This window comes from Gigantopelta aegis, chromosome 2 (assembly GCF_016097555.1).
Source record: "Gigantopelta aegis isolate Gae_Host chromosome 2, Gae_host_genome, whole genome shotgun sequence".
In the NCBI taxonomy this organism is placed as follows: domain Eukaryota; kingdom Metazoa; phylum Mollusca; class Gastropoda; order Neomphalida; family Peltospiridae; genus Gigantopelta; species Gigantopelta aegis.
The window spans coordinates 13,050,475-13,072,491 of record NC_054700.1 but is presented as its reverse complement, the minus strand read 5'-3'; the positions used below and the strand labels follow the sequence as shown (position 1 = coordinate 13,072,491).

At 37.5% G+C, this 22,017-nt stretch overlaps 1 protein-coding gene across 1 annotated transcript; it reads left to right on the top strand.

Moving 5' to 3' along the window:
* The first annotated feature begins 15,907 nt into the window (after window positions 1–15,907).
* LOC121387278 (lysophosphatidic acid receptor 6-like) lies at window positions 15,908–17,181 on the top strand. The gene has a single exon (XM_041518304.1). It carries the CDS (start codon window positions 16,075–16,077, stop codon window positions 17,179–17,181), a length of 1,107 nt encoding a protein of 368 aa, XP_041374238.1. The 5' UTR covers window positions 15,908–16,074.
* Window positions 17,182–22,017: the final 4,836 nt, after the last annotated feature.

Sequence of the window (22,017 nt, the reverse complement as noted above, 5' to 3'; positions counted from 1 at the left end):
CTCGTATGGATTGGTATCCTTATTGGGATTCCAGAGGGGGTTTAACATTAATATTGCCCACAATTTTACTTTACTTTTATACGATGTTTTAAATTATTATTATTGTTTTATTGTTATTTTATTATTTACCTTCTTTTTCTTTTTTTTCTTTTCCTTCTCATTGTTTTAAATGGATGTTAAAAGTTAGGTGATAGCTCTTTTGACTTAAGTTAAGTCACAGCACCAATCACATAGATTTATGCGGGTTCATGTTATGGTAATATGGAGATATCATTCATCAATCTCCACTTTCCAATTCTTAACATTTCCATTATGGTGGAGGTGGTGGATGGGATGGCCTAGGGAAATGAATTAAAAATGGGGCAGACCTTCCCGTCTACTCTCCTCCGACATAAATACCAGATTAACCAGACATATTTTATTGTCAATATTCTACTTTTTACGTAATCATTTGTAGAAACTCTTTTTAACCCTTTGTATAAACACTTTTTAACTTCCTTGTAAATAAAGTTTATTTAATCATTAATTAGTATTTTTATCTAATCATTTGTATAAACGTTTTAAATTTTATTTTTATTTTTTTACTAACACTCTCCCCACCCCTCTCGTTGTGAGCACAGTTTCTGGCCCTAGTCAGAAATCGCGCTCGCAACGAGCGTGCTTGAACATTAAATTGATATAAGCACGTTAATTCCCGACATCTGACCTGACAGTCATTTGTGGGCATACATACATACATGGGCCGAAATTACCACAAACAAGTCTTCAATGTCAACAAGTTACACATGTTTCCAAACTACATGCTCTCCCGTGTCACTCCAGTCAAATAGTTGCCACTTCATAGCTGTCTGCCATGAAATAATCACAGTCAAACTGCAGACTTCTTGCGCGAACAAATTTCCAGATTTTCGACAACCAAATGGGAAGATAACTGTAATCTGATGCCAGCCCAGACTGAACCCGTGAAAGTAGACATTAAGTTTGGTTAATCTTCAGACCTAACACATCTTGATAAAAATACAACAGGGAGAAACAAGAATCTGTGACGTTTTTAAAATTATGAAAAATGTTTTTCGTGGCATTACAATCACCACGAAAAATCATGATGACTGTAAATACTTCGGATGTACGGAAATGGATATTCCAGATAATAAGGTATATGTACTGTCTGATTTCAACTGTCAAAAATATATTTGTTTAATAGTGAACGATACGAAAGAAAAAAAGAAATGTTTTATTTAACGACGCACTCAACCCATTTTATTTACGCTTACGCTGTGTAACCAAAAAACCATAAAACAGCACACGATTTCTGAAAATCTCGTATTTATTGAGGTGACCACAGGTCAAATGGTCAAGGCATTTCAACAACAGTTTCGAAGGGAATGTTTTATTTAACGACGCACTCAACACATTTTATTTACGGTTATATAGCGTCGGACATATGGTTAAGGACCACGCAGATATTGAGAGAGGAAACCCGCTGTCGCCACTCCAAGGGCTACTCGTTTCGATTAGCAGCAAGGGATCTTTTATATGCACCATCCCACAGTCAGGATAACACATACCACGGCCTTTGATATACCAGTCGTGGAGCACTGGCTGGAACGACAAAGTCCAATGGGCCCACCAACGGGGAACGCTCCCAGACTGACCGCGCATCAAGCGAGTGCTGTACCACTGAGCTACGTCCCGCCCCCCTTTCTGACAGGTAGAGGGCGAGATTGATAAAACGCCAGGTGTGGGTTTCTTCTCTTGCTTCCTTCCATCTGTAAACAAAACAAAACAAAAAAATAAAGAAAGCATTATAATATTTGTATACTTCTAAACTATATACCTAACGTTTTGCTATTTCGTTTGCATTAAAAAGATTAAAGGGACATTCCTGAGTTTGCTGCAATGTTTAAGATGTTATCAACTAACAGAGACTTTTTGACGACTGTAATGACATATCAAATATATTTTTTTGGCATAAACTATTAGTGACTGTATTTTAAAAATGTTTCTGATCGTTCTAATATTTGTATTAGGTAAAATTTCAAGACAAAATCCAATTTGGGCTTCTTAAAAATATTAAGACGACTAGAAACACATTGAATATACAGACACTGATATTCTAAACAAGAAAATATATTTAATATGTAAGTTGAATCGTAGAAATATTTTATTAGTCGGAAACATCTTACAATGCAGCAAACTCGGGAATGTCCCTTTAAAACACAGAGCCCATTCTCGTAATTGCAACTTCTGTATAGAATAAATCCTTTTACTTCTGACTTTGTTTTCAGTATTTCACACGGATAATAATTAACCACTAACAGAGTTACATTTGTCATTATTAAAAAAAAAAAATCGTTATTTGTTTTTTATATCAATTGATTATAATTCCCGGCTGAATCAATATCCGGTTTTGTATTGCGTCCAATAAGTGAACCTTATTGCAGTCGAAAAATAGACCGGCCTCGGTGGCGTCGTGGTTAGGCCATCGGTCTACAGGCTGGTAGGTACTGGGTTCGGATCCCAATCGAGGCATGGGATTTTTAATCCAGATACCGACTCAAAACCCTGAGTAAGTGCTCCGCAAGGCTCAGTGGGTAGGTGTAAACCACTTGCACCGACCAGTGATCCATAACTGGTTCAACAAAGGCTATGGTTTGTGCTATCCTGCCTGTGGGAAGCGCAACTAAAAGATCCCTTGCTGCTAATCGGAAAGAGTAACCCATGTTGTGGCGACAGCGGGTTTCCTCTAAAAATCTGTGTGGTCCTTAACCATATGTCTGACGCCATATAACCGTAAATAAAATGTGTTGAGTGCGTCGTTAAATAAAATATTTCTTTCTTTCTTTTTTCGAAAAATAGCTGTGGTATGGTTTCTGGATGGCTACAGTTTTGATCCAACATCACTTAGTAAATCGATGGAAATTAAACTAATTTAATAACACTCACTGGCTAGCTAGTTGTCCTCTAGCTTAGCTTAGCTTAGTAACTGGTTTAACGTGTCTATACCACTAGGGTTTCTAACACGCCTATTCCGAGTCCGGTCTCCGATAGGATCGGGGGTCTGACTCGGGATAGGGATAATCTACCAAATACGGTCAATTTGTTGGGGGTTTTTTGGGGGTTTTTTTAAACAATATTTATTAACGTTTAACGTTTGGGATTGACCAACAGGCGATGCCTATATTAAGGTCTCTCCCTACATTTTACAAATACAATTTTTACAAAACATAGCAGACAAAACAATAGTTGCGAGAAAAACAATCACACACAACACATGAGAAATGAATAGAAACAGGAGGACAGACAGACAGAAAGAGAGAGAGAGAGGGAGGGAGAGAGAGACAGAGAGAGAGAGAATGAATGAATGAGAATTGTCAGATAATGTCAAAGCGTTTGCTTGCAACAATAAACTGTTGAACCATTTTAAACATCTCAACGTTTTCTTGGTCATCAAAATTTGAATTTCCAAGTAAAAGCACTTTGTAATTTAAATTTGAGTAAGCAAATAGAAATTGAGCACGTTGTATGTCATAGTTTGGGCAATGGAGTAAGAAATGTTCAGAATTCTCAATAGGATAGCCACAGGCACAGATTGGAGTATCCGATATCAAACGTGTAAATTTGTGTCCATTTAGGTCGCTAATATTTAGACGAAGACGACAGTGTAATATCTCTGGTCTTCTCTCACACGTGTAAAAATAAAATGGAGTTTTAGTTTTGTTTGCATATAAGTGTTTTTTAAAGCAACTTATGGATAAAGAATTTCTAGTATTTAGTGGTAGTTTGTTCCATAATTTAACTCCTGAAGGGAAGAACGAATCAGAAAATACTTTTGTTCGGCTTCTAAATCCCTGCAAGTGAACAGCATCACGCAACGGGTAGCGAGAATGTTCTGATACTGTGAAATTTTGAATATTAACACCAAAAGTATAAAAAGAGGGGGAAATTGGGGTTAATAAATTTTGACTGCGACCTTAAAGAAAAATATTAACATTCCTAACCTATATTAATTATTAATATAATATAATTTTGGCGCAAATTTAGATGGGCTGGTCTAAAATTAATAATAATTATTAAATAGTATTCATTAAGCCCATGGGAGGTTAGGAGGAAAGGCTATAGAGTTTGTCCTCTAGCCAAATCTTGTTTCTGTATTTGGTCAGGGATAGAGAGTAGGCTATGTAACAGTTTGATCATTTCCCACAATCAAATGGTAACCTTGTACTGTTTCTTAAATACACACATTTTCCTAAATCTGACACCACAGACAATTAATCTGATATATAGTCATTATTTTTCTAAACAGAGAGTTGTAACATATAAATATTTACATTTCATTATATACATACAAACATAGAAAAAAAATTAATAAAGAAAGCTATGAAAAAAGTAAGTACTAGAAAGTCATTCAAACACGAGTACATAACGTTTATGGGGGTCATACAGTTATCGCCTAATATCGGTGGCTTCAAAGTATTGTGTGCTTAATAAATGAATGTGATAGATAACGGTTTCATAGAAAACAATTTCTATGGAGTCATCGACATTAACTGGAGGTTCACAAGATAATATCTTAGCAATAAAAACAGAATCGGGAAGGTTGTGAAGAGTGACATTGTTTCCACCGGCCCGATGTCTAGAAGAGATATCCAAAATTCGTTTTATATATATTGGGGCGGGACGTAGCCCAGTGATAAAGCGCTCGCTTGATGCGCAGTCGGTTCGATCCCCGTCAGTGGGCCCATTGGGGTTTTTGCCAGTGTACCACGACTGGTACATCAAAGGCCGTGGTATGTGCTATCCTGTCTGTGGGATGGTGCATATAAAAGATTCCTTGCTGCTAATCGAAAAAGAGTAGCCCATGAAGTGGCGACAGGGGGTTTCCTCTCACAATATCTGCGTGATCCTTAACCATATGTCCAACGCCATATAACCGTAAATACAATGTGTTGAGTGCGTCATTAAATAAAACATTTCCATCCTTAATTAGAGGTAAATGTTCCACTCTCTAATTAGATCCCACAGACACGCAGTTTTAACGTCTACGTCAGTAAATCTAAATATACCCTGTGTTTAGATTATGTACGGGAAAATATGTGTTATGTGGGTTTATTTGTAAAAACAACAATAAAAAACCCACAATAAAACAACACCCCCCCCCCCAAAAAAAAAGAAGAAAACCCAACAAAAAAAACCCAAAAACCCCCAACAAACCCAAACCCAAACCCAAACCCAAAAATTGCTGACATTTAAATGAACTGTCCAGAGTTTCCTATCATTGTAACATGTTTCTATTAAAATGTTATAACGAATACAATTATAGACAAAATACTTCTTCTTCTGCGATCCCAAAGCCATGCTCAGAATTCCAGTCCTGTTCTCTCACTAGGAAGTCTGCTGTCCCTCGAAGGGACGTCGCCGGTCCCCATAGTTTATTTTTAAGGTCCACACATGCATTTTATATATAAATTGCTGTGTTTGTTTTGTTTAACGACGCCACAGAGAAAACCCGCTACATTGTTTTCTAATGCAGCAAGGGATCTTTTGTATGCACTTTCCCACATACAGTAAAACACATACCACAGCCTTTGTCCAGTTGTGGTGCACTGGTTGGAAAATGAAAAAAAATCCCATCAGCAGAATGGATCCACCGAGGTAGTTCTATCCTGCGACACAAGCACCTCAGGAGAACACGCAACCGACTGAGCTAAATCCCGCCCCAAATTGCTGTGTAGAATATCAGTGTATTTCTGATTGCTGAACCGGCCTCGGTGGCGTCGTGGTTAGGCCATCGGTCTACAGGCTGGTAGGTACTGGGTTCGGATTCCAGTCGAGGATTTTTAATCCAGATACCGACTCCAAACCCTGAGTGAGTGCACCGCAAGGCTCAAATGGGTAGGTGTAAACCACTTGCACCGACCAGTGATCCATAACTGGTTCAACAAAGGCTATGGTTTGTACTATCCTGCCTGTGGGAAGCGCAAATAAAAGATCCCTTGCTGCTAATCGGAAAGAGTAGCCCATGTAGTGGCGACAGCGGGTTTCCTCTCCAAATCTGTGTGGTCCTTAACCATATGTCTGACGCCATATAACCGTAAATAAAATGTGTTGAGTGCGTCGTTAAATAAAACATTTCTTTCTTTCTTTCTGATTGTTGAACTGTTTGTAAGTAGTCCAAACTGGATTTGGACTCCCAATAATTTTGAACATACGAAATCATATATGTTAGGAAACAATGCCTGTTAACTGAAGTTACAATTAATCCTGATAAGCCCCCTATTCTACAAACTGCTGCTGAAATGGCAATACAGGGCTTAAGCACTGGAATGGAAAACAGTTTGTGTTGTTTAATGACACCACTAGAGCACATTGATTTTTTAATCATCGGTTATATGATGTTAAATTTCATTTTGTATCCTAAAACAGGTTTTTCCGTACGTACGAAATTATTTGAAGACAAAATCCAGTTTGGGCTTCTTACAGATATTAAGACGACCAGAAACACATTGAATATACAGACACTGATATTGTAAACAAGAAAATATATTTAATATGTAAGTTTAATCATAGAAATATTTTATTAGTCGGAAACATCTTACAATGCAGCAAACTCAGGAATGTCTCTTTAATGAAAATGTAAACGAAAACAAAAACAAACATAAAAAGAAAAAAGAAAACGAAAACAAAAACGAAAAACTAAAAAAAAACTAAAAGCAAAGCAAACACAAATAAACCAAACAAAAAATAAATATAAAAGAGAGAAAACCCGCAGACTAGTTTCTTACAATACTGAAATTATTAGCGTTTGTTTCTTTCAATAAAATTATATTCATTACAAAATTCAGGCTGACCCCATGCTTTACATTAAAAAGACCATGTCAATATGAAAATCATTAATATGTGAACAGAACATGACACGGTTCAGTTCATTATCACTTTTTGGCCACGGAACTATATTCCGTCCCTTCATTTTATAAAAATATTTTTTGGTAAATAATTTCAGTTTTGTTTCACGTAAGAAGAAACGTAAAAGTGTTTTGGAAATAACAAAACAATACTATTTTTGTGTGCAATTTTCAAATTAATCGGCTCAGAAATAAATAACTTGTAGTAAATTCCATTCTTGTGTGACTGACTTTAGATCTACCTTCCATTTTGAGCCACATACTATTGATATATCTTCTCTCTTTTTTCGGCCACATACTATTGATATATAATTTTGAAAACTAAAACGTTTACACGAGCGTAGGAAGGTGCCAAAAAGTGTGGGGGGGGGGGGCACATTTTTTATATTTACACACTTTTACACTATTATAAAGCAAATATAAATCAAAATATCTGAAAAGGAGGGGGCACATACCCCCCTTTCCCCCCCCCCCCGTGTTTTCTACGCCAGTTCATTTTCTGTTACACGTGTATCCAAATGAACTTGAACATAAAGCGTTAATTGTAATGTCTGAAGTGATTTCTTTCTTCACTTTTACATTAGGAAATGATCAATCGTCTTCACGTATTGACTTACACTAACTCATTAAAGTCTCATATATCTTCCTTTGTTAAAGTAGCATCGGACAACCACAAAATAGCATTTTACGGATCAGCTACCGGACATAATTCTATAACTACTGAGTTGATCTCATCAAAAACACTAGGGACAAAACAAGTTAATTGATCTGGAGACTGACATGTTCTTGAGTTGATCTCATTAAAGATGTCTGTAACTCGGATCTAACCGACAAAATACACAGACGTGTGTTGTTGGGAAAGTAATATTTCATGTGGAGGCAACTCGCATTAATTTCATGTCGCATTTTAATCTGCCCACCGTCACTTGCATTAATTTAGGGACGCAGTACTTTCAGGATCCACAGTGTATATGTGGCATGCTAATTTGATACTTTCAATGCAACATTGCAATTGAAGTAGTTTTATTTAACGGCTTCAATCACCAGCTCAGCATCATATCCAGAACCAACAATGCTACACTCCAATGGATTCCAGCACACTGTGGCATCACAGGAAACGAGTCTGCTGACAAACTAGCCAAACAGACATTTGAATGTCAACAACACCATCACTGAGTGTCACTTCCAGAAACAAGATGGCGGTCATTGCGTGACACGGTGTTTCAGGCTCGTCATACAAGGTGCGAAATGTCTGTTGACTGACTTTCTGGAACTGGTTTGTGGCATGCAATACGTCACGAACATCTGCAGTATATTTACTATATACGTTTGCAAAATCTGGAATTTAATGAATAACTTTTGACAATAGCTATTTGTGACGTCACGCGCACTTGTATGAACACGTGCTATTGAAATTTACAGTGAAAGTTCACCATTTAGTCAAAGTATCTTGTTTATTTTTATGGCTGACAAAGACACGCCTGATCGACCATTAAAACGTTTTATCGGAAGAAAAACGTTGTATGGCATTAACTATGTCGGATCCAAACTACGAATCTAGACTTGCCTCGAAGAGCAAGGCCATAGAAACTTCCACTTTGTTTAAAGCTGATATCACATGTATTGCCAAAGAACTAAGAAATATATTGATGCCTGATATTCGTATTTTACTGGAGGAAATGCATAAGCCACTGATGGAAGATTTTGAAAAGCTATCTTCTGCACATTCCGAATTAATCGCCGAAAATGAAAACTTGAAAGTTCGTATCGATGACTTTGAGCAGTACACCCGTAGGTACAGTCTGTGTCTTTCTGGCATTAAGGAAAGTGCAACTGAAAACACTGATGAACTTGTCCTTGATTTCGCAAAAAACCGCTCTAAAAATTGAACTTGACAAATGGGAAATAGATGGATCTCATCGAATGGGGACCCCCCCCCCCCCCACACACACACACACACACACACCCCTCATAGGATTGTTGTCGGGCCATTATCGTTCGTTTTGCAACGAACCAAGCGCGTTGTCGGTTCAACCAAGCACGGTCAGACTTGAAAATCTACCTTACACCCGATGGAAAGAAGGTGTACGTGAACGAGGATATGACAAAATTCAAACACCACCTGTTGTTAGAAAGTCTAAAATTTCGACGTGACGGAAATCTGTTTCATGTTTGGACCAGTGATGCGAAGGTATTCGTAAAAGCGAAAGAGAACGGAAAGCGCGAACTAGTCCGGGATGTGAACGACTTAACAAAGTTTCTGAAGTTAAAAGTGTCTTTAACGAAATTACTGTCAAACTAGGGACAAAACAAAACAAAAACTGTGGTACAGTGCAAACTATCAAAAGCTCTTATCTATTAATTTTTTTTTTTTTTTTTTTTTTTTTTTTTTTTTTAAAGTAAGTGTGCGCTACCAATGCTGAAGTAAGTACCCCACCCCCTATGATTTTTAATTGGTTATAATGTTTTGATATATCTCCTAATGGTATATTGACCTGGTACACCATTAGTTGTTGTTGTTTGTTGGTGGGTTTTTGTTGTGTGTGTGTGTGTGTGTGTGTGTGTGTGTGTGTCCGAATTTAGTTAAACACACTTAGTGGGTGTGTTTCAGTGTACCCCCCCCCCCCCCCATAGACCCGAACGTGTTATAAAAAACTGGTGCACTATTTTTGTCCCGATCTGTGACTGAGAGGGGGTGGGTGGGTGGGTGCAACTTGGGAGAAATTGCATACTTGTGTGCATATATGTTTTTGCAAGTGTATGTATGCCTATAGTACTACCTGTATGTGTTCTGCTTTGTTGTTAATATTCTGTTATGATTATAACCAAATGCTACACACCTTACCTCTCCATGACCTTGTTTACACATTTAGCTACTTTTTCTATTTTTGTTCATTGTTTGTCTTTCCTGTCCTATCTATTACTTTACTGTCTTTCCTTTACCTGAATGGTTAAAATTAAAAATCATGTTCAATGTTGCCTTTAAAGGTATATTGTCACAGACCACTGACCTATTTAATGGTCTAATAAAGTATTACCTGAACAAAAATAATTTGATTTGTCCATAAATGTACTTTATTCAACCATCTTCATAACCACCATACTCCATTTATTAATGATATTTTGTAAAAATAATTGAATTATGGCAATGGTCCATAATTCAAAAACTAAAATTGCCAAGAGGGTTGACATGAATTTCACTCCATCATGGTTCAGTTACGGTGATGCGATAGCTAGATATGCTTTCCAACAATTAATGTAATTTTTATTTATTATCCATTCTTAGAGAAATAAGGTATTTAAATCCGTAACAGTATGCCTTTAAATGTATTGGTAGAAAAAAAATGAGTGTCACTTAGCTGCTGGGTATACAGTAGTACACCAAACAAAATCTTTGATATGTTTAATTCCGTTGTATTTTGTACTGTATATTTATTTACCCCAACTCTGTTTCTGTGTGTCCCCTACCTTGCTCACAAATATATTGTTTTATATTTTGGTGTTCGACGTTGATTGATTTAGCGATTTATCGGGCAAGAGTAGGACTTTACTACAGTACTGGATGTGGTAAACAGATCATTGATTTTTTGTGTTTGTGCCTTTTTGTGCAACGAGGTGTATTATTGTTTTTCTTGCTGATATCTTTGTCCGGGGATGTCCATCTAAATCCTGGTCCTTCCCTTACTGTGTCGGCTAGTTTATCTGTTGTCCATCTGAATGTAAATGGTCTTGTGTCAAAAGTGAACCTTATTAAAATGGAATTTTGACGTGATTGCTGTTACAGAAACCCACTTAAACCCAAATATTTTGAATGAAGAAATTATAATTAAGGGATTTAAAGAACCACATCGTAAGGACAGGACTTACAATACTTGGGGCGGTGTAGCAATTTATGTAAAAGAAAATATCATATTAAAATATAGGGATGATATGGATATCCCTGGTCTGGAAGCTCTATGGGTGGAACTAAATCATAATAATACATGGAATCTAATTGAAGAATCGTTTAGTTGTGGCATGGATAATCGAATAAATAAGGTTGTTATGGTCGGAGATTTTAATTCAAATATTTTCGAACGCAACCATCATAAAATCTTTCCTTGTGCAGTAAAATTATGGAACACTGTGTTGCCTGATATTAGAAATTCTTCTTCACTAAAATTGTTTACAATACAAATAAACAAACACGACCCTGCTGTTCCATCCTATTTCTATGAAGGTGATAGAAGGCAACAGATTCTACATAGCCGACTCCGTTTGGGTACCAGTGATTTGAATGGTCACTAATGTGTACATGTGACAGATACCCCTTCATGTATTTGTGGGCACCCAGTTGAAGATGCTGACATTTTTTTTTATGTTTTTGTCCAACATACGCTGCAGCTCGCAATACCCATTTACTGAACTACCGGTATTATAATCTCAAATGTCATACCTTACTATTTGGAGATTCTAATTTACGTGTCCAAGATAATATCTCTATATTTAAATCTGTTCAGAATTTTCTTATTAATAGTAAGTGTTTCGAGATCAATTAACCATTTAACTATTCTAACTGTTTGCTATTTATTCTTTGTTTCTTCTACACACTCCTCTCTTCTATTCCCCCAACTATCCGTGTTATCTTTATTGTAATATTGTTCTAGCCATCTTGATGTATAACATGTATATTTGTTAAATGTAGGGAGAGGCTTTAATATAGGCACTTGCCTGTTGGCCAATCCCAAATTTGATCTGCGAATAAATATTGTTTAGACCAAGACTCTCATAAAAGGGACGTTCAACACAGCCTGGAAAACAAGGACAAGAAGTACTTGTGCAAGTGACCCATCATACACCTAAACCGACGAGAACAAACTCGGTGCACATCTTTATAAACAGCACCTCAATGCCACTGTAACACTGAACCCCAAACTCCAGAGCATGTACTGCAAAGATGTCCAACATATCACAGTATCAGAGAAAACATCTGGTCACAACCCAGAATAATCGGAGAAAATTTTTGGGACGACACAGACGATCTGCTGCTGACTGTGGAGTTCATGGAGGCGGTAAAATTCAAGGAGCATAAAGAAACTGAACGCAGAAGAAGAAGAAGAAGAAGAAGAAGAAGAAGAAGAAGAAGAAGAAGAAGAAGAAGAAGAAGAAGAAGAAAGAAGAAGAAGAGAAGAAGAAGAGAAGAAGAAGAAGAGAAGAAGAAGAAGAAGAAGAAGAAAGAAGAAGAAAGAAGAAGCAGAAGCAGAAGAAGTTTAACGGCTACTGGTTTGAATGCATCTGTTAATGTTCGGGCCTCGCTTACGACTGCTTACATCTCACTAAAAGTATCCCCTTTACCTGACTGATTTTAAAAAAAAAGTATATAATCAGAATTTTTTTTTAATGAATGAATATTTAACGACACTCCAGCATATAAAAGACATCGGCTATTGGGTGTCAGATAGTGGGAAATAAATGAATAAATCGATGATCAACAACAACATGAAAATTCACAGATTAAAAATTAAAACAGCAAATAAATGAATAAATCGATGATCGACAACAACATGAAAATTCACAGATTAAATTTTTTTTAAAACCCAGTGTAAAGAGCTGTGCAAAACTTAAAACTGTCACATGTTATTTTATTGGACACGTTACCTATTCCTGTTAGACTAGTACTAATAAAAAAGTTTGTTTTGTTTAACACCACTAGAGCACACTGATTCATTAATCATCGGCTATTGGACGTCAGACATTTGGTCATTTTTTACATACAGTCTTAGAAAGGAAACCCGCTAAATTTTTCCCCGCTACATTTTTCCATTAGTAGAAAGGGATCTTTTATATGCACCATCCCACAGACAGGATAGCACATACCACGGCCTTTGATATACCAGTCGTGGTGCACTGGTTGGAACAAGACATAGCGCAGTGGGCCTAACGACGGAAATTGATCCCTGTATGTATATATAAAGAAAATAGAAAAATAAAAAGAAGAAAGAAAGAAGTAATGAATTGAAAAAGGAAAGAAATTAAGCAAGAAAGAAAAGAAAGAAAGAAAGGAGAATTAAAGAAAAGCACACACAGAGAGAAAGAGAACTGCACCAAAGTCAACAAACCGCATTATTAAATGGAAATGAAAGAACCACCTTGTGTTACAGAAGATTACTGGGACTTAAGAGATGATTGCGATTCAGCGCCATAAATCACCGTCAACGCGCTAATGTAGGGTCTACTAAACACGCAAACCATCCGACTTTCCTTTCGTCGACGAAGTGACGAATGAGAGTGATATTGGAGTTCTAGAATGGCGTAAAGATTAGATGCTCTCAGATCCTGTAAAGTCTGCGGAAATGTTTTTATTTTTTTAAGAGACCATTCTGACGGAACGTCAGACTGAAGAACAACATAACGGGATTAATTTTGCTGTAGTCGTCAGCTGCAGTGGCGGAACTAAGAGGGGGGGGGGTTCAGGGGCACACCCGCTAAATATTGTGACAGTTATATATATATATAATTCCCCCCCCCCCCCCCATTTTTTTTACGTTGTAGTAGTCGAGAAGTCCCTTCGGCAACGGTTGTGACCTTCGGCCACATGTCATTGGCCCCAACCCCCTAAATGGCTTTTCTTGATCTGCCACTGGGAAGTGTTTTTCATGATCTTCTTACTGCGTGCCACAGTCTAATAATTGGCTGTGCGTAATACCCATTTTACTTCCCAAGTGTACAAATTAAACTGAACGCCATTTTCTAGCTGGGCATCAATTTGTTTGGCAGCGTTGATAACTATTTCAGGAATATCGACGGAGTAGACATTTTTTTTCTTCAATAAAATTTTGAATAAAATATATAATTCCATAATCATTGTTTATGATCACATAGACTAAATATCTCTATGTATAAACACAGATGTTGGAAGCGGGGTGCCCCCTCCCCCCTTCTCCCTCCACCCCCAACTGAAGCTGGAGGGGTCAGGATATGCTTTGTCCAACCCAGATGAAAGGCGATCTAAATATGGATTTGAATTTTTTTTTTTTTTTTACTCCACCAGTTGACAAGAATGTAACTTATATTTCTCCATATTAATAGAAACCGTTTTAATACGAGTTGATCATAAATATTCTAAATTGTTTTATAACAATTATATTTTTTATATATTGTCTTATATATATTTTTTTCAATTGTTGAATATTTAATGATTATTCTTAATTAATTAACAATGAAAAGGATAGTAACTGACAATATAAAAATAATATAAAAATAGATAAAAATAGATAAATAATGTTCACACTATGTTCACACTTACACGAGTCAAAGTGGTTTAACTATACTGGTTCAGCTAATACACTTTTGGTTGGAAATGACGAGCGTTCACGCGCAATCTGATTAAAATTAGCTCTACTGGTCTACCAGTAGATCTAACAGCATTGCGTGGACTCCCATGTCCAGGTGACATTTTATCTATAAATAGCAATTTAAATATCGACCAATTACACTTCGCCTTTTATAGCGTTATTCTGGAGCATACAAATTCTAAAAATATCGGGCGAGACTATTTATGCAATAGGCGATCTATTTCAACATTAAAAAACAGGGGGAAAAGTGCAGTAATAAACTCTGGATTGTATACCAGTATAAACATATTTTATGGCTATACCATCACGGTTTTGTTTATATTAAAATTAGTTTCAGGCATACTTCGTAATTCACCCGAATCATTTCGTATACCCTCGGCATAATAACGAATGTTTTAAAATTCTTTTCAAATCACTGGCATGATTTTGCAAGTAAGGTTTTGACTGGTCGAATGAAAGGTCAACTGGAGCTCCGACGGGGTGCTGTTAGATCCACAGGTAATAGTAATTAACCAGTGGAGCTAATTTTAATTAGATTGACCACATACCGAAGTATTTTAAATATACTGGTTTAATGAAAAGATCGCGTACATACTTACATTTTAAACTGATTTAGCCATACCGGTTTATTTAGACTAGTTTAAAGGGGAAGACCCTAGTTTTAACCCGTAAAAAATGGACACTAATTTTAGTTAATTAACAAACCTGTAATATATTTAAATAAAGTTACAATAGAGTGAAAGAAGAGTCTGTGACGTTGAAACCGGGAAATATTCTTTAAAATAAACATGAACTCAAATCAATAACCGCTACTTCTCAGATGCACGTGCGTTTTTAAAAATATGAAAAATGCATTTCTTTTATTTATTATTTTTATTTTATTTTGTATTAGAAACACCAGGATGACTAGAAACATTTCTGTTCTACAGAAATGGATAATCTAAAGAATAAAATATAAGTAATGTTTGATTTCAGTGATCATAAGCGGCTCTAATAGTGAATGTGCTGTAGTGTTTAAAAACTTGAGTATGTCCCTTTAAATTGTCAACGCTGCTTTAGACTGGTGTCAGTTAGGGTTACATGAAAGCTGTTGATAATTAAAAAGATGGAAGGACAACATTGACGATGTAGTCCGGCAGCAGAGGCAAATTTTGGCTCAACCCAAAAGTTTCTGTTATACATTTTTTTTAATGCTGTTTATTTATTTTTAGGGCATATATAACGGCATCCAGGTGGGTGTAGAGTTGCTAGTAGGGTGCATTTAGTCACCAAAAGGGGAGGGACATAGCCAACCTCCCTAAATATAGAAAATAGTCGAGGTTTCATACCATTGCTAGTATTTTGTTTCAGCTGCTGATGTTAAAAAGAAATTCGTCGGTTGGCAAATATTCTTACTAGCTGAATACAAAACTAATCATATCCTTAATTTTGAAAAAAAGAGGAGAAAATAACAAATAAATAAATAACCACACCAAAAACATACACAAATTCATAAACAAATGCATACACATACACACACACACACACACACACACACACACACACACACAGAGAGAGAGAGAGAGAGAGAGAGAGAGAGAGAGAGAGAGAGAGAGAGAGAGAGAGAGAGAGAGACGGACAGATAGAAGATAGAGACAGAGAGACACGCACGCACATGCGCGCACACATACACACACACACACAAAGAAAAAAGAAGAAAAAACACCACCACCCCAAAAGGAAGACCGAAAAGCAAAAAAAAAAAAAGAAAAAAAAAAAAGCCCACCTCTACCATATATTAATAACAATGTTAGACAAGTAACCGCTGCTATTTTCTATTCCAGAATATCGTCGCCATGATGTCTACCGAGGTCATGTCACGAGGGCCGCTTGCGGCATCTCGAGAAATCATCAACGTCACGGGCTGGGATGTTTTGGCGCGAGTGTTGGAGACGCACGTGCCGTCTGCGCTGAAGATCGACAAGTACGTCACGCCCGTGTGGTGCGTCATAGGAATCCTCGGCAACGTTTTCTCCGCCAAAGTGTGGGCGCTCCGCAGAATGCGCAAATGCAACTCGTCCGCCCTCTACCTCGTGTCTCTGGCAATCACCGACATCACTTTTCTCGTCCTGCACGTCTTCTACGAGCTGCAGTATCCCTGGAAGAAAGGCGTGCTCGACCTTCCCGTGTGGTGTCCGGTCTGGAACGTCATGTACATGATGTCACAGTACACGTGCGTGTTCCTCGTCATGACCTTCACCTGTGAGCGCTTCCTGTCGGTGTGTCATCCTTTCGAATCCGATACTCTCTCCAGTTCCTCCCGGCCACCCAAGATCATCCTCTCCATGCTGCTGCTGGCTCTCCTCCTCGCCCTACCTCAGGCCTACTTCTGGGAGATAAACCCCGGCAACCGGGAATGCCAGCTCCGGACGAAGGAGACGATCGAGACGTTCTATCTGGTTTGGAACTGGTCGTCGGAGATGGCCATGTTCGCCGTCGTGCCCGTCGTCGTGCTGGTTCTCAACATCTGCGTCCTGCGGCAGATCAAGTCCGTGCGGAAGCAGTTCATCGACGACGTCGTCATTCGTAATAAGACCGTGCGCTGTGCCACGACGACGTTCACGCTGCTGTGCATATCGTTCTACCTGATCTTCACCAAGCTGCCGGTCACCATCGTGTTCGCCGTTCAGACGAACATGCAGCTGGGCAGGGCCATGACCATAGACGACATGGCGACAGACGACGCCTGGCAGGCGTACTTTAACTATTTTCTGATCCGGAAGATCGTCGAGGAGATAGGGATTTCGCACCACGCCTGCAACGTGTTTATATACTACGCCACGAGCCACCTGTTCCGCAAACACTCAAAAGAAGCTGTTCACTGGCGGATGTGTGACTATGTGAACAGGCCGACGAGACAGAGACGTTCCGGCCGGTGTACTGATAGATGTTTTGTAAAGTAAACCAGAGACTCGGATGTTGTTAAAGAATATCAGTCCGAAATCACCGCGTCACACGGTGATCATGAACATTGGTGATAGGCAACGGGAAGTCTGGAGTGTCAGCCATGCTTGTTTTGTATCCAGGCTGGTGGGCACAGGGTTCGCAGCCTGGTACCTGGCTCCAACCCAGAGCGAGTTTCTTAAGGGCTCAATGGCCACTACACCCTCTTCTCTTTCACTAACCACTAACCACTAACCAACAAACAACTAACCCACTGTCCTGGACAAACAGCCCAGATAACTGAAGTGTGTGCCCAGGACAGCGTATTTGAACCTTAATCGGGTATAAGCACGAAAATAAGTTGGGTTCGTTGTTTTGTTTTTGTTGTTGTTGGGGTGGGGGATTTGGGGGGGTCCGTTTTAATTGTTGTTGTTGGGGGGTTTTTTTGGGGGGTGGGGGTCTTGCTGCTTTTTCACACCAAACACACAAAACATGTATCGCTAATGACTACGTTATTCATATTCAACTCAAAGTGAGACGGTTTCCAAATAATAATAATAATAATAATAATACTAATAACAATAATAATAAAACACTCGGTCGATATATAAATTTGAGGTAGAGCAAATTCATACGGGGATCAATTGCTGTTGATGGACTGTTTGGAATTTATTTGTCTAAAAAATAATTATAACACAGTAGCTGATCATATCTGTGCAGTCGGTGCCCATTTTCTCTGGGGATTTTGTTGTTTTTTTACATTAAGAAACAACAAATTGAAACCAGGAAGTAAATGAAGTACACTCCTGTCACATTAGCACGGCACAATAGTCTGCGCATGTTAATGACGTTAAAAATAGACTTTAAAGTGCCTATGTCCAATTAACAGAAACAGAAAGGGAGAGAGGAGTAGGTGTGGAGTGCATGGAATCTGGGGAGACGGGAGGGTCGAGAAAATAAACTTTAATTTGCATTTAGCCTGATGGATGGCACATAATACACACACACACACACGCACGCACGCACGCACGCACACGCACACACACACACATATACATACATATATATATATATATATATATATGTGCAGATTTATCCTATAACTTACCCATGATATCCATGTCATAAACCCATGTGATAAGTTTAGTGTATTAACCCGGTTAATAATGGTATGCAAATTTGCAAGGTCTCTAGGTAATGTGTTGCTGTGGATGGGTCATTTGCTTACAAGCCAACAAGACCTGTGTACCTGAGCGCAACGTTTTCAAAGATTTAGTTAAATGCGTGACGTCAAACTAATTTATGCTAATCGTGATGACGTCATATTACGATGGCGGCGACTTTAGTACTGTGATTTACTAAAAGTTTTATTATAATGTTATTTTAGAAGTGTTATAGGATAAATAGAATTCGCTACTTGTGTTTTTTAATATGTAAAATATCAACCTCGTCTAGTTAATCGGTATTTGTCTGGGCAGAGCCTCGACAAATATCGATTAACATAGACTCGGTTGATATTTTCCCATATTAAAAAATACTCGTGACGAATCCTCTATATATATTGTTATTAAATAAAATACAACACAACAAATGGTTATAGTGCAATACCGACATACTGCTCATGTATATTAACCTGATATATAGATAGACATACATACATATATATATATCTATATAAATCGCTGAGTCGAACTAAGAATACTCTTGATTTTACAATGCTCGACCATATATATATATATATATATATATACACACACACACACACACACACACACACACACACACACACACACACACACTCCTATAAACCGAACACCCTCGGGAACAAGGAACACGTCCTGTTTTAAGAGGTCTCTGGTTTAGAGAGGTTCTCTTCCATACAGATACATGTATTTAAAAGGGAACGCAAAAAAACATCCGGTTTTGAGAGCATTCCGGTTGACAGCGGGTCCGGCTTTGAAAGTATATGTACATATATATATATATATATATATATATATATATATATATATATATATATATATATATATATATATATATATAATACAATTTATTGCGACACACACACACATACACACACACACACACACACAAGTATATATATATATATATATATATATATATATATATATATATATATATATATATATATATATATATATATATATTTATATTCTTCAAAAAAGTAGGGGAACTCTAACTAATAAGAATTTACAGTTGCCAAAATTGTAAGGTATATTAGCTGTGGGGAATGGTTATATGATAATAGTGAATTAATTGGGCAAACATTACAACCGGTAGTTCAGTATTACAGGAGGTTTTATGACCACCAAAGATCTTGAAGGACGATTGGGGTCAGAAGTGAAATTTGAAAGTTGACGTTTTTTATCAGTAAATAGCTACAATAAAAATGACTGTAAACAAAACAATAACAACTGTATGATCAACAGAATGAAAAAGATTGACAGAAATAATATTCCACAGGGATTAATGGACCTTCTTGGAAATTGTCAAAATCGAGAATGACACTCCACGCACGTGTACGGGGCAACTACGTGATGCATGTGCAGACTATGGAATGTGTTTTGGTGTGTTGATAAAAAGACCTGAAAGTTCTTTATTGGGATGTCTGTTGTCAAAACGTATGTTCGGTCTAATAGTTGATATTAACATTAATATTTCAGGTTCCCCTACTTTTTTGTAGAGTATATATACACGTGTATGTATGTATGTATGTATGTGTGTATAATATACCGGTATATATATATATATATATATATATATATATATATATATATATATATATATATATATATATATATATATTTTTTCTTTTTTCAAAGGAGCAATTAAGTAAAATTAAATACAAAGTTAACCGTCTTACTATTCTTTCATTGTTGTTATTTAACAATGAAATTTGAACATGCTAGGTATATTTTTATAACGTTGGGAAATAATGTCTGATAGATATGTACATAGAACAGACAAGTATAAACTGGAAATCATCTGCAATGAAATTACATGTAACACATTTACAATTCTTCAGGTCAATTGGGTTAGGTTTCGCCCATCTTCCCGTTTCAATTAATAATCTGTGAGGAGCAATGCGTAGTCTCGTTAAAGAAATTCTATATTTTTCCACAGAAATACTAGCTAAATATGATTGATAACGGAAATTATTTGATAGACAGTGGCGGATCCAGAAAATGTAGTGGGGGGGGGGGGGGGGCAATGACATGAGGCGTAATGCCAATGGAACTTTGGGGGAGGTTTGGAGGGGAACGTAAAAACAAAAGAAAATTAATATATTATGTCAAAAAAGAAACGCATAGGCAAAATATTCATTGAATTATCTCTAATACAAAATGTCATAATTTCGTTATTTATGATCGTATCACAGTCAAATTTGATATGAGTATGTGACAATGGTCTTGCTATGGACTGACGGTAGTGGAGGCGTTTTTGTCATCAAACAGCGTCGCACGAGGGCGCTGAAAGCAGTACCTTGTGTGGCCACCAGCAGCAGCAATCACTGCGCGACATCTCCTTGGTATAGACTGAATGAGTCTCTGAATCCGGGCACGTGGAATCCTAGCCCATTCTTCCTGCAGTGCATGTGACAGTTGCGGTAGCGTCTGAGGCTCCGGGTCACGCTGGCGTACACGTCTGTCCAGTTTGTCCCATAGATGTTCAATGGGGTTGAGATCTGGCAATCTTGATGGCCATGGCAGCACATTAATGTTTTCATTCTGTAGGAAATACATTGTTACACATGTCGTATGCGGCCTGGCATTGTCCTGCTGAAAGACTTCTCTCTGTTGATCCAAAATGGGAAGCATGTGACGGCGAATAATTTCATCCCGGAAGCGTACAGCTATCAGATTGCCTTGTACGAGCACAAGTTCACTTCTGCCGGTGTATGAGATGGCTTCCTACATCATGACACTCCCTCCACCGAATCTGTCAACTTGCAGTTGTTGGCAAAACGTTCATTGCGGCATCTGTAAACACGTTGTCGTCCATCACGTTGCTGTAGAAGGAAACGTGACTCGTCGCTGAACCATACTCGCCGCCAGTTATTAAATATAATCACATAGGGGGAAATGTTAAATAACTGTAATATGCAAAATATCAACCAAGCTACGTCGCATTTACATATAAATACTACGAATTTTCCCCCAAAGTATTAACTGAAGAAAGTAACGCCTTTCAAGGCTCGTTTTCAATACAAAAACAACATTGCAGTACAGTACTTGTACATTCTTAAAGGGACATTCTTGAGTTTGCTGCAATTTTTAAAATGCTATCGACAAACAGAGATTTTTTGACGACTGTAATTACATATCAAATATATTTTTCTGCATAAAATATTAGTGGTTATATATTAAACGTGTTTCTGATCGTTCTAATATTTGTATTAGGTTAAATTTAATTTTATTTCCTTAAAAAATCCAGTTTGGGTTGCTTACAAATATTAAGACGACCAGAAACACATTGAATATACAGACACTGATATTCTAAACAAGAAAATATATTTATTATGCAAGTTTAATCGTAGAAATATTTTATTAGTCGGAAACATCTTACAATGCAGCAAACTCGGGAATGTCACTCTAAAACACAAGGCTACTTGATACAATGGTACTGGAGTAGATAAAATCGTATTACATTTACTGCCCAGCTAAAACGGTGGTGTTGTTGTTTTGTTTAATTGTTGTTGGGTTTGTGTGGGTTTTTTTGGGGGGTGGGGTGTTTGGGAGGTGGGTTCGTTGTTTTGTTTTTGTTGTTGTTGGGGTGGGGGATTTGGGGGGGGGTGTTGTTGTTGTTGTTGTTGGGTTTTTTTGGGGGGTGGGGGT